Source organism: Eucyclogobius newberryi, unplaced genomic scaffold (genome assembly GCF_026437365.1).
Source record: "Eucyclogobius newberryi isolate DKJ021-1_F unplaced genomic scaffold, fEucNew1.0.hap1 SCAF_1, whole genome shotgun sequence".
Lineage (NCBI taxonomy): Eukaryota > Metazoa > Chordata > Actinopteri > Gobiiformes > Gobiidae > Eucyclogobius > Eucyclogobius newberryi.
The window spans coordinates 12,437,013-12,451,466 of NW_027315723.1; the positions used below are offsets into that span (position 1 = coordinate 12,437,013).

Here is a 14,454-nt window from a genome sequence, read left to right on the forward strand (position 1 = left end):
TGTGTGTGTCCGTGTGTGTGTCCATGCATGTGTCAGTGTGTGTGCCCGTGCGTGTGTGTGTACATGCGTGTGTGTCCATGTGTGTGTCCATGCGTGTGTGTGTACATGCGTGTGTGTCCATGTGTGTGTGCGTGTCCATGCGTGTGTGTGTACATGCGTGTGTGTCCATGTGTGTGTGCGTGTCCATGCGTGTGTGTGTACATGCGTGTGTGTCCATGTGTGTGTGCGTGTCCATGCGTGTGTGTGTACATGCGTGTGTGTCCATGTGTGTGTGCGTGTACATGCGTGTGTGTCCATGTGTGTGTCCGTGTGTGTGCCCGTGTGTGTGTCCGTGTGTGTGTGTACATGCGTGTGTCAGTGTGTGTGCCGCGTGTGCGTGAGTGCACCGGATGCGAGATATCCGCTGTAACAACAAGCGCTCTGTTCCCCCTGCCGCCCTGACGCCATTTACGCAGCCCAAATCCCGACCTCCCTCTCCGGAAAGAGAAAAACACACACACACAAACGAGCGCACACACACAAGAAAAGTACATGCAACTTCTGTGTGCAGCGTGGATAAACGTGAACGTCTTGCTACTTCTTCTTTTTGAGATACTTTTGTCCAACTTTGTGGACGCGGGACGTGCTTCAGCCGCGTGCGCAGCCGGTGATGGTTGCGTTGCTTTTGGCCTCGTGCTCTTCTCACGCACAGGATTAATCGCTGTGTCCCGTCTTTGGATGAACGCTCCGCTGCAGGAACTTTCTGCTAAATGGATTTTAAAACGCGTCTCTCTCGAGTGACTTCCCACGCGGCGCAGGAGTGAGAAACGTGTTGACCAAAGTGGATTATTTTCACGTCAAACGGAGGACAAAGTGTCGAAAAGTACGGTAAGTGGAGCGTTTTGCTTTAACACCAAGTTGCGCTGTGAACTCGTCACCTGCGGCGCGTGGAAAGTTTCCACGGGGAGATTTTGAGCAAGATTTTCTTTCCGTTTTGGGGGTTTCGCCTGGTTTGGGTTCCCCTGGTGTTTGCTGGAGGCCTTGGGACAATCGTGTGGCTAAGAAGTGTCCAAAAAAGCAACTTTACGCACCATTTTCATGCATCCTAACTCTATTAATAATGTTAGAATAGAAGAATATGCACGCGTGTCTGTATTTGAATGTTAAATTACTGCTATGACGGATTTCCTATTCAAGTATAAATGCATAGGCTGATGTTGACTTAATACTTAAACCCTATAGCTCGTCCACGCTCTGTCTGACTGGGAACACACCGTGCCCCACCTTGCTGTGTAAACGTACCAAAGACATGATAAATTCTATAGACGCACACAGACCTGGTGCTGCACTGTCCCCCAGCCCCTGAATGCATCACCACTCACTCCTAACATGGAGCCCCCTGAATGCACCACTCTCCCTCTCTGCAAAGGCCCTTTCTCTTCGGACTGTCAGTCATCTTCCTTTGTGCCTGGTGTAAAGCGTGTTGGAATGGGTGGTGGTGGTGGGGGGGGGGGGCTCTGTTGCGGGCCATTTGTCATGCAGCGCTCAAAAGCCCTTCCTGTATTGTATCTGGAGGGGGGATAGTGGGGATCACACCCCCAACCCTCCAAGGTGCCATTTGAAAGCTAATTAACTTGAGGAAGCAAAACCCAGGCCACTGCTGACAGTCACCTCCAATATGACAACAGCACAAAATGTCCCGGCTATGATGCTCACATTTGTCAATAGTCGTCCTTACAAAGACTTACTGCCATCCTCGTGTGTTTAATTACTCTGAGTGACAGTTTTTATTTCTTGCTTGCACTTGGGTTCACTTTTTGAGCTAAAATTGACTTCTGACCCTGAGCGTGTCCTGCTCTTCCGGCGCCTGTGCTGTGTAGTGGATTATACTGTGGTCCGTTAGGATTTGCATGGATTATTTGCATGCTTCTGTGTTCACTATATAAAGTCTATAAACTGTGTCCGCAGGACTTCAGATGTGTCCCATGCCAGCCACAGAGGCCCTTCACTCCCAACATGGATTCCAGCAGAGTGAGCGAGAGCGACGGGGAAGGAGGCCCCGAGCGGACCCCGCTAACAGGCCCCTCGCCGGGGGAGTCGTCTGTGAGCGAGCCGCATGACCCAGGGAGGGCCCCACCTCATCCTCCTGACACCCGGGACATCCCAGGCCAGAGCTCCATCAGCAGACAGCTGCCCGTGCTGTCTCTGGACCAGATCAGAGTGACTGGCAGCAGTAATGAGTACACAAATGGGCCCACGGCACCTGGGCCCAGGACAGGTGAGAGCGCAGAGGAGAGGCACCAGAACCTCCGAAACCTGCAGTCCTCGCACTCATCCAGCTCTGAGGGCAGCCACAGCCCCAGGACCAGCGGGAGCAGCCCGTCCTCAGGACAGAGGCTGCTGGGACAGTCCGGCGGCTCGGAAATCATCCGTGTCCAGCCCAAACATGTGGAACAGAGCTCGGAGGAGCTGAAACCTCTGACGGAGCCCAGACCTGTGTCGGACTGTGGCGGGCACAACGGTCTGCACAAACACTGGGACAGGTGTGAGGAGTGTGGGCGCTGTCGCTGTCCTGAGTGTGTGCGCCCGCGGGTGCTGCCGTCCTGTTGGATGTGTGGGCGCAGATGCATGTGTTCGGCTCACAGTGCAGTGGAGTATGGGACGTGTGTGTGCTGTGTCAAAGGCCTGTTCTATCACTGCTCTAGCGATGACGAGGACACGTGTGCGGACAAGCCCTTCTCGTGCTCCCAGCCTCACTGCTGCGCGCGCTGGAGCGCAGTGTCCCTTCTGGCCCTGCTCTTCCCCTGCCTGCTGTGCTACCTCCCGGCCCGCACCTGTGTCAGCGTCTGTCAGAGCTGCTACGATCGGGCGAGTCGTCCCGGCTGCCGCTGCAAGGACTCCAAGCTCCGCGCTCAGGATTTGCCCACGTAGACGCACTTTGGACTCCTGTTTTTACCTGAACGCGTCACGGCGGGCTGACACTGCAGTGGTGCGTTCACTGACCAGAACTGCACCGCTGTAATAAGCAATCCATGTTCAGGAGGTGAAGCTACGGTTTTATCCTGAAACACTTAGTTAAGTGCCACATGTTGTGTCTGTGAGCATCCCGTAAGTTTTAATATATAACAGGCGCTTGTTACTAACTTTATGTGTAGTACATGCAAAGGCTGTACACATTAGAGCTTGACAAATGTTTTATTTTTGTATATATAATTCATAAAATACTTCGACTGTGAACATTTCTGCCACACAGAGGCACCTTGAGAAATCCACATCTATTTGAATCAGTTAAGTTTCATACAGTGTTTTACATCCACTGGAATGTATCAATGATTAATGTAAGTTACCAATGAACACCCCTTTGATTTGTAAATTGTACAGCGACCTTTTATGAAAATGTATTTTCTAATTCCAACATTGCTTAGTGTAAAGTAAAAAGTATATATTTATTTGAAGGTTTATTATTTTATAATGAAAATATTTATTTTGAGAAAGCCTTGTTTGTGTAGCGGCTGCAGATGGAGACTTAGAGGACCAATATATTAACGTTTGAAATTAAACCCTAAAGTCTGATGGTGCCTATGTGTGTTGTGCTTTTGTCTCTGCGGTAACCACTTCCTCTCTCTTTGTTCACATCTCTGCCTTTTTAATTGAGCCTCGGCACGGCATCTCCAGTAGCCTGTCATCAAGTGTGCAATCTCTCTGTCGCGGCAACATTCAAGATGGCTCCACCATGTTTACAAAGCACCAACAAGGAAGCATTACTGTGCACCCGGGCCCTGCAGCCAAAACATCTGGCTCTGCTCAAGTGTGTAGGAATGCCTTGTGCGCACATCTGTTTGTGCGTAAGCCAAAATGCTTTCCTCTCCTGCACCAACAATTTTGGGTTTATCTATTAAACCCACCTTCTTCCTATATTCATCTTTTATGTAACCCTCCTATTAGTCTAGGTTATACTCTGCCATGGGTTTTTTTTTTTTCAATTTCATCAAAGCGTGTTTCAGAAATTCCTGCGTTTTGAATGTCCCGGAGGCGAAACATAAGTCCTTGACATTTGTTGACAGAATACGGACGTGTTTGCGGCACGGTATGCATTCACCCGCCGTGATTGACAGGCTGAGGCCGAACCTGCTCGCACTTGTATTATCACCCACTTCGTCTCCCTCCACGCTCCTCCTGAGCTTTATATAATTATACATTTTCACTGCGCAATTTGGGTTAAATGGGATATATTATGTAAAATCAACTTTTCAAGAGCTTTTAATCATTTTACAATGCTCATTTATCCACTCAAAGTTGTATTTAGAGTGATATATGCAACTTTATTCTCCTTATTCAAGACGTCTTTAACGATCTTTATCCATTTTTTAAATAATGTGCAATACATTCAGCAGTGTTTCATAGCCATTTTGTCCCAAAGGGAAAACAAATCCTGTGCCTCTTACAGTGAACTGCAGCTCTTCACAGTCGGGATCATCAGCACTTTGTTGTGATGACGTTTACCGTGTTTACAGAAATCGGCTATACAGGTTTCAACTGGAAGTCAGCTGACTTCTTTTTGTATCAAGTAGTTTCCCATCATAATCCAATTTTAAAATGTCCAAATGATGTCCATGATTTTGTTTATGCTTTCCATTGAAAGCTAGGTAACACACACACTGTTTTAAAATGCATTTGTGTTAGATTTTAATACTTCAAATCACACAAAATCAATGAAGCTGGTATTGACACATATCAAAATAGATCCCGTTTCTCTGAATCAGATTGAACGAACTAAAACATATAAAGTGTCCATGTTATATTGCTAATACCCAAAATCCTTTCAGCCCAAACTTAATTTTCTTGTTTATCTTTGCACTCGTAGTCCTACTTTCTCCGTCCATTGTGCTGCGTCTGAATGAATTCGGGTGAAGCCTGGCCCATAGACTCTTGTTGGGGGGGCGGGTTGTTAGGAAGAGGCAGCGCGAAGGGTTAAAAGCATCACTTTGAATGACAAAGACCTAACAATTTAGCCCTGCATTGAGCTCGGCATGCATTCATCCTGATCTGAATGGGCCGGGGGGTAATTTTGGCCCTACCTGCTCCTACTTGGTATTCTCATCCACGAGAGCACAGGGGGGACGGGGGGGACCGGGGCAGCCAGGTCTGATATTTGGGACCAGAGCCTTCCTTTTGGCCCGCAGAGGAATTATATTTCTGGATGGAGTGCCTGGCAGGAAGAACACTGTTGGGTAATCGCACTTGAGCCGACTGCAGAATGTAAAGTGAACCAGCAGAATGTAAAGTGAACCAGCAGAACGTAAAGTGAACCAGCAGAACGTAAAGTGAACCAGCAGAACGTAAAGTGAACCAGCAGAACGTAAAGTGAACCAGCAGAATGTAAAGTGAACCAGCAGAACGTAAAGTGAACCAGCAGAACGTAAAGTGAACCAGCAGAACGTAAAGTGAACCAGCAGAACGTAAAGTGAACCAGCAGAACGTAAAGTGAACCAGCAGAATATAAAGTGAACCAGCAGAATATAAAGTGAACCAGCAGGCTTAGTACGGCTCATATTTGATTTGTGATGCATCTTCTATAAAAGGTGGAAAAAAATAATGTATTTACAAGTAAATAAATGATGTGGAACAACTGCACATTGCGTGAACTACAGCTTTTCCATGGATTTCAGAGTGAATATTGTTGCCCAAGTAATAAACCATTCAAAATTAAATAGTAAGTACTCAAAATGGTATAAACAGCTCAAACCTTAACCCACGAATACACAGCACAGCTACTTCTTGCCAAATAAATTGAGATTTTTCAAAAATGTTGCCCAGTTTACTTATTTTGGCAACATATATTATTGTACTTCTATCAGACGTGACATAGGTAGTTACACACTTTTACCTAGCAACCAGATTGTAAACAAGGACCAAAATCCATCCAAATTACACGATAGTTATAATTTTACAAATAATAATTCCTGATAAGACATTATTTTTGGTTGGTCTGAGGTTGGCACTATCATTTCATGTCCCTAAGCTCATTTTAACTAAATTATTGGTTTACAACCCACATTTGATCCTCAATGTGAAAGAATATATTGTACAAAATAAACATCTCCCCAAAAAATTAAATGATAGAATTCTTACATTCATGCCTCAAAACCCTCATTTTAACCCTAATGTTAACCAAATGAACAATTCCTAAACCTAATCTTATCCAACATTCTCCCCTGAATATAACAAATATACAAAATAAATATGTTCTAATAAGAATAGTGAAAAATAAAAGAAATTCTAAATTCATCCCCTGAGGAAATGCCAAACTTGTATGGCGTCCCTGTAGAACTCTTTTTCCTGTATTTTCAGTTTTTCCTCACAAACTGACACTTGACTGATGTTAAACTAGGATAAATATCTACCAAAAAGTACCATCCCACCAAGCAATTAGCAAAATGAGTCTGTCATATGCAATTTCAAAACACTCACACACTTGCATCTTTCTTTTCTTTTTAAATAATGTCAGTTCGGCCATATTTTTGCAACACTTTCCTGTAATTTACATAGGATATATTTGCATATAAATCTGCCTTTGTGTCACCTGTCAGCGCTGTCAGGTGATTCCAAACGAATATCAATGCAAGAGATGAGCCTTATAATGTGTCGCAATCGTATGAATGATCAATATTATCGTCAACAATGTGGCTTATTTTTGGCGCACTATGTCACTTTTCTGGTCCGACACCTGTTTGCATGATGACTTGCCTGGAATGTTCCGCAGTATGGCTTTTAACATATTTATCTTGCTTCCTTTTAACTACAGGTGTTTATAATTCAGAAAGAAAATACTTAAATGCCATTTTATGACCAACATTGTGATTAAATTCATGATATATGTTTTAATAATAGGATTATGTTCAATGTGCACATTTTAAACATCTCCAGCAGCATTCACATTTGAGAGATGACTAAAATATAAAATAAATACACTAATCACAAGTCTAAACTTCAGGATTGTCAGGTAACAGAATAAGATAGAATATTCAGTTTAAATAAATGCTGATGATGACATTTGTAGTTAGACAATCTCCTGAATATTCTTTCAAAAATATGCTAAATTTGAATACTGAGTATAATGTTTAGTGTTAATGAGGAAAAAAGCTACCAAATTGATTTATTAAACATTTTAAAAAGTTATATTGTAATTCGTCAAATGTAAGGTGATATTTCTGCACTTTATTTTACATAATTTGTCCATGAATTAAACCACGACTCACACATTTTAAGACATGTTTTAACACATTGACGTTGGCTTGTTGGATAATATCGTCTGAATATCATTATTGAGATATTCATTTACAAGTTTTTTTTTTTAACACAGTGCAACCAAATGACAATATGTGGCAATAATAACAGTTCTAAACATGAAATTTGCTCGTAGGGTAAAACTAACCTGTCTCACGACGGTCTAGACGGTTTTAGAGATACATCCTCAATCATACACTATCCTATCATTGTTACATGCATTTGACCCTCTTGTACCTATTTATTTTTGCTGATGCAAGCTGTATTTTTACAGTTTATCTCCACATATAAACAGTAACTCTTGTCAGCCTCTCTAATGTTTACAGAATGTTCACTCTAGCCCAGTCGGAGCTTGTGGATCTGTTTAGCTGTTCGGAGGAGAAGAGGAAGAGGAAGACGGGGAGAAGTGGGGGCTTAGTGGGGGTAAAATGGCCTCCACATCGCCTCCCGTCATATTCTTTGTTGGTTTTAGCGCTGGCCCCCTGGTTGATGGCGGCTGTGGGGCTTTCAGCGTGCTCACTAAGGCAGAACGCAGAGCAGGGACACAGGAAGGAAACTCATTCTATTGTCTGTGCGTGTCTGTGTGTGTCTGTCAGATGAACCAGGCTCAGGCAATCAGCGGGCTGCAGCGATGGACCAAATATAGTTCAGTTCTTGACCTTTTTCGATACCTGCCCCTGGCCATGATTGTTGCTTTGCCCGACTGGTATGAACTGGTCCATGAGAGAAAATGTATAGAAGCGATGTAGAAGACAAGCAGAGCTGAGAAAGGACTGCAAACTGGCTCGATTTTTGGACCTATTTTTTAGTAAACTGTCTTTGAGACCTGTGGGAACTCATGCTCTCCCATTTCTGTATTTATTTTTAGCAACGTAGAGAAAAGATGCCAATAAAAATAGAGTAATAGTTCTTTTTGCACATGGAAGTGGAGAAAATGATCTTTATAAAGCACACATTCATGACCTCCTTCTGCTCTGTTTTCTGTCGCCTGTTTTTCCCCACTAAAAAGTGGAAAATGTGAAGACATAAAACCCAAACAATGCAATTAATGTTATAGTTTTCAAAACAAAGTTCTATATTGGTGTCTCTTTTGTACATTTTATGAATGAAGATAACAAAAGTTTATTGATTTGGAATCTTTAAGGTCTCGATTTTTTTATTCACCAATTCATAATTGAGTTCTAATATTGTTATTCAGCTTTTGCAAATCAAGATTCTTTTCTCTTAATATTCCTAAAAAATCAGACAGGCAGAAACTTCAAAAAAACATTTGTAAAAACATTGGGACATTTTTTTATCATTTGAGGGAACAAGCACAATTTCATAATTTGAGGGAAATATGTAAAGAATATTGATAGTTTTAAAGTTTTCTGGACAATAAAGGATTATCTTATCTTATCTTATCTTATTAAACATGTTCTTATTTGTATCATAATGAAGGAATCTAAGTGTGGGGCTTGAATAAGTGTAAAAATGAACTTGATAGTTGTAAAAAAATGACACTGCAAAATGCAAACATGTAAAATAATGCTTCTATTTGGCAGGTCACAAAGGATTGAATACAGATCAGAAAAAAAGAAATCAAAGCAAGCTATACTTAATAAGACATTGTTATTAAAGGTTAGATACTGTTGAATTAAAACAGGTGAATTATTTTGAATGTTTTCAATTTGTATGTGTAAATTAGCAATGTTTAGAATGGATAAACATGTGTAACATTCTTGTAAAAAATAACTTTGACAACCAAAATGGACCCTGTGGTAATAACTAATGCGTCCATGGAGAGAAGATGATGCCATAAAGAATAGAAACACACACTCAGCCTTGCGTAATACTGAATTTCACATACACAATTAAGTGGAAATGGTTGTGTTTGTTTTTTTGTTTCAACTGAGAATCATTGTCAGATCTGCGTTCTTCCTCAGTCTGTGACTTCCTGTGCGCACCGGACTGTCGCTTTTCCTGTTAAACCAAACCACATTTCTCTGCATCATTATTCTGTTCCTCACATCACACCATACATTGTACACCTATGATACAGTGGTAATTTGTGATTGTAAAAGACAGATTCTAGCAGCACCTGGGTTCAAATGTAGGTGTGAAACTTCACCGCACGACTAACAGGTTTTCACAGAAGCCAATTTAGTTTAGTGAATTTTCCGTTGTGGGCGGCAGTACTGTGTATCGAGGTCTAGATCACTACCCCCTCTTCTTCAGCTGTGGTTGAACTTTCCATCGAGTGTTGTCAGAGAGACACTTTCACAACTAAATCTAAACAGGAAGATCACAAAAAAATGCACAATAAGTACAAACTGTATGGCAATAACATGACATTTTGGCCCTTGTGAGAATATACACGTTTCAGTACATATTTTGAATGTTTTTGAACGTTTTATTTATTTAGTTTTACTATTTTTATCTATTTGTTAGGTGCAAAATGTGACTTTTCTGATAGAAAGTCCACCACCTTTTTGTCACCATGAATAATATCACCATGAATAATATGCACTAATTGCTTTGCATGGAATGTTCCACAGTATGTCATTAAACATAAGGAAGCAAGCAGATGACGTGACCAGGCCAAGCTACAGGTCAGATCTGCGGAGAGGTGAACCCAGGCACAGTAAGAAAGTATGCTTTTGTTTTTTGAGAATTTCCTTTTAGCAATGTAACACCTGTAATCGGACAAACTAATAAAAAGTTACATTTTATGCCATACTGCGTAACATTCTAAGCAAAGTAATGACATCATGGAGACTAAGCAGGTGGCATCAACTCAAAAGTTACATATTGCACCAAATTATGTTATGTAGTACATGACTTAAGAAGAGCACAAACATATGACAAATTTGAACTACAAGACAAACAACGTGAACCTAAAATGTTGACTCATTTGATGAAATATTGATGCCTTTGGTTTATTTAATCATTTGACTCCAGTTGAACATGTCATATTTTTACAATTGAGTTACAAATTTAGCAGCAGTAGTAGTACCAGTTAGTAGTAGTAGTAGTAGGTAAAAAAAAAAGAAAGGTAAATGGTCACATTAATAAAGTGCTTTTCCAGACAGACAGATTTCTACCTTCAAGGCCCTCAAAGCACTCAAGGAGCCACTCACCGCCGACTTTCGGATCAGAAGACGAGCACTGAGCTACTGTCGCCCATTGCACTACTAGTAGCAGTAGAAGGAGTTGTATTAGTAGTAGCATTAGTAGTATAAGTAGCAGTAGCACTAGTAGTAGCATTAGTAGTGGCACTAGTAGTATTAGCAGTAGCAGTAGTAGTAGCAGTAGCAGTAGAAGGAAAGGAGTAGTATTAGTAGTAGCATTAGTAGTGGCACTAGTAGTATTAGCAGTAGCAGTAGAAGAAGTAGTAGTAGCAGTAGCAGTAGAAGGAGTAGTATTAGTAGTAGCATTAGTAGTGGCACTAGTAGTATTAGCAGTAGCAGTAGAAGAAGTAGTAGTAGCAGTAGCAGTAGAAGGAGTAGTATTAGTAGTAGCATTAGTAGTGGCACTAGTAGTATTAGCAGTAGCAGTAGAAGAAGTAGTAGTAGCAGTAGCAGTAGAAGGAGTAGTATTAGTAGTAGCATTAGTAGTGGCACTAGTAGTATTAGCAGTAGCAGTAGAAGAAGTAGTAGTAGCAGTAGAAGGAGTAGTATTAGTAGTAGCATTAGTAGTATAAGTAGCAGTAGCTCTAGTAGTAGTAGAAGTAGAAGTAACAATAGTAGACCTGAGAGAGTGGAAGTAGCAGTTGTAGTAGTAATAGTAGTAGAAGTAGGAGTAGAAGTAGTAGTAGTAGTAGTAGTAAAAGTAGGAGTAGGAGTAGAAGTAGCGGTAGTAATATTAGCAGTGGTCGTTGCAGAAGAAGAAGTAGTATTAGTATACTAGCATTAGCAGTAGAAGTAACAGTAGCACTAGTAGTAGAAGTAGAACTAGCAACAGTAGAAGTATGAGTGGAAGTAGTAATTTAAGGTAGTAGTAATAGTAGTAGCAATAGGAGTAGAAGTAGCTGAGCTGTAGTAGTAGTAATAGTAATAAAAGTAATAGAAGAAGTGGTAGTGGCAGAAGTAGTTGTAGTATTAGTAGAAGTAGCAGCAGTAGTAGTAGCAATATAATAGTAGCAATAATAGTTGTAGCAGTAGCAGCAATATAAAGGTTGTAGTACCAAATATGCTGTAGTTGTAGTAATACTTTCTTTGTTTTACTAATGTCTTGAATCTTTTAACACATATTTTCATGTACAGTACCCGAGTCAGGAGGTGAATGCATTTATGAATACTCAGTCTGGAGTTCTAATGGCATCACTTAACTCCTCAATCCAACACAGGAAGTATCTCTCCTTTACTCTCAAATAGACACTTTACACAGAGCTGTAGATTTGAGCTGGCGTCGCCGTGGCTACAGGGCTCTCTCCAGCTTAGCGTCCAATTGTTAGAGCTAAGGGCCCAAAGCTTCGATGGATATCCCCAAAGCCAACCCCGTCGGGCGCGCTTAAAAAGGGGAGAATTAGTGCGGTCTGACGAGTTTCTACACTGGCACTGGCAATTATGTGTGTGTTTTGGAAGTAGACTTTGAATTATGCTGCATTACTCAAAGTTTGGGGCGGTATACGATGGGCTAAACGTTATTTTACAAAAGAAACTGGGTAATACTTTTTACATTGTACTATCAAGTAACAGGGAATAAGAATGATATTGCAAATACTATGCGTTACTCTCTGTCCTTGAAAGTTCACAATTTTACATAAATACATCTCAGTATTGAAGCATTGCTATGGTTTCTTATGTCTAATACGAGTAAAGGTTTAATTGAATGTGCAGGTCATAGATTAAATGGTAGAAGTTACCTGTCAAAACACTTTTATAGTTAATATCTCTAGCTTGGGACATTTATTTTTGTCACTATAGCTTCAATAAGTGATGGTATTATTCAATAAAAAGAGGTGTGTTTGTTGGCAATTGAAAGGACTCCAAACCTCATGTTTAATATGGCAAATATGTGTACAATATCTTTAACAAATAATATTATTATTATTATTTAGCTTGGATTATTTTGTTCAAAACAGCCCTCCATCTGAGATTATCACACTACATTATAACTCAATTAAATGCTCTACTAAAATTGTCATTTTCCCCCCCAATTATATTTACTATCTGATTTTAGGCTTAGTTAGATCAAAACTTGACTTAAAATCAGCTCTTTTCAATGCACCAGCAGATGTAGTCCTGCGCCCTCTGCTGACCACTAAAGCCTTGAGGTCATTTATACACACATGAAAATTCAACAAAATAGTTTTAAAAGTCTGGATAATTGATGTTACACACTCATAAAACCTTTTTCTGTTTATATATTGTATGTTAAATGAACTCATACATTTTAAATAGATTATTTTATTTTTTATCAACACAAAAAAAAATGTAAAAAGATGACATATTATTTAAAGTCAACATTTTATTTATTTAGTTTCACTTTTTTGTGTAGAAACTCTGACAAATCCTGACCTGCTCAAACTTGACTTTACAAATCGTAGCTCAAATAAGTCTAACATTGGCAACTTTGGTCAATAGTTTATGAATTTTCTTTTCTTTAGCTCTTTATGCTGTCCCCTCACCCTGACCGAATGAAATCTGATTGAAATAAACCTTCAGTACATATAACTTTTGATTCTCAATGGCTCGTGTGACTTTTGTGCAGCCTGAGTTTGACCTCCGCTTCTTCTGAAGCAGTGAGTGAACGCATCATTTGGCCGCGCTCATTGAGAGGAAATGACTATAATGGAGCCCAATGGGACACAGGTTGATCATATCTCATTTGGATTTCCGGAGATTTGTTCCACATGGGCTACTGTACTCATAGAAATGTATTTGCCAATGAAGCTGAGGCATAACCAAAGTAGTGGTAGTAGTAGTTGTAGTAGAAGAAGTAAAAGTAAAAAAATAGTATAGGTTGTTGTATAAGTAATTGAAATAATACTATATGTTAGTGGTAATAGTAGAAGCAGCGGTTGTGATAGTATTCCAAGTAGTATAAGCAGCATAGTAGTAGTTTTTGCAGTTGTAGTAGTGGTATAATGTTGTACAGGCAGTAGTGAGCAGTGTAAGCAAAAGTAAAAGTGTTATTTAAGTTACTTAAGTCATTTTTTACAGTGGATACTTTTTACATTTACTTAACATGTATCTATATTGTATTTCACTACATTTGAGAGCAGGTATCTGTACATTCTACTCCAACACATTTTCAGTGGGTTTAGTTTTTTTTTTAGCCCTTCCAAGTTAACAAAGTTTTGCGTTCAAGAGCTGGCTTTGAAATTACAAAATATATGTATGCGTGAAATTTAGTATAAAAATTAGGAAATTGCTACTGTTGACTAAAAAATCCCAGCACAATTCTTCATCCAAATGTAACCACATTTAACACTTAAACAGTTTGTAAAATTTGCATGAAACACAAATACTTGAATTTTAAATAGGTACTTTTACTTCATTTTTGCATTTACCGGTACTAGAGTATTTTTTGTGCTTGTATCTGAGTAGTTGTAGCAATTTGACTTCGTAACAGTTAGTTTGTAGTACCCCTACTTCCTTGTACAGTTGTTTTTCTACACCAGTTATCTGCAATATTTGACTCTCAAATTCCACACATGTTCCTTTAACTATTAGAATATGTCCATATTAGTGCAATGCTGATATTCACTTACATGGATAAACTAAATGGGCTGTTCAAATTTTATTGCCTTGCGCGTCAATGTCGCAGAAATATTTTTCCAAGAAGGTTTTGCAGTGTTTATGAAGTTATCAAGTCGTCAATGAAGTCTTGAGTTGCCCTATCGAGTTTGGCAAGTCTTTTTTTATGAATGGTTCTTCTTATTTTAGGCACCAGGCCAAAGTGACTCATGCAGAGAACAGAGAGTGACGAGGGTTCATTGCGTTGGGAGACATAGTGTTTTGGCAGAATAAACATGTCAATGTTTTGAAAGGATACGGACAACACCTAGTCCTATCCAAGTGCTACAACTTTATTTAACCTTATGTGTGCCATGTTATCTGAAAAAGATATTAAGGAATCACATTGTCATTATGCATTAACTGGTTGGTTTTCAGATGTGGAGAAAAATAGAATTGATGTAAAGTAAAACGTATGTTCTACTGTTCAAGTTTACTATTACGTTTAAAATACTGTATAATAACT

General features: G+C 40.1%; 1 protein-coding gene across 1 annotated transcript; it reads left to right on the forward strand.

Annotated features, from left to right (window-relative positions):
- Positions 1-467: 467 nt before the first annotated feature.
- On the forward strand, positions 468-3,557 carry spry2 (sprouty RTK signaling antagonist 2). Its single transcript, XM_072464150.1, has 2 exons — positions 468-867; positions 1,948-3,557. The coding sequence occupies exon 2, from the start codon at positions 1,996-1,998 to the stop codon at positions 2,908-2,910; it is 915 nt and encodes a 304-aa protein (XP_072320251.1). The 5' UTR covers positions 468-867; positions 1,948-1,995; the 3' UTR covers positions 2,911-3,557.
- Positions 3,558-14,454: the final 10,897 nt, after the last annotated feature.

Bases quoted from the DNA above. Each gene is read 5' to 3' on its own strand.
- spry2 (XM_072464150.1), top strand. From the start codon at position 1,996: ATGGATTCCAGCAGAGTGAGCGAGAGCGACGGGGAAGGAGGCCCCGAG.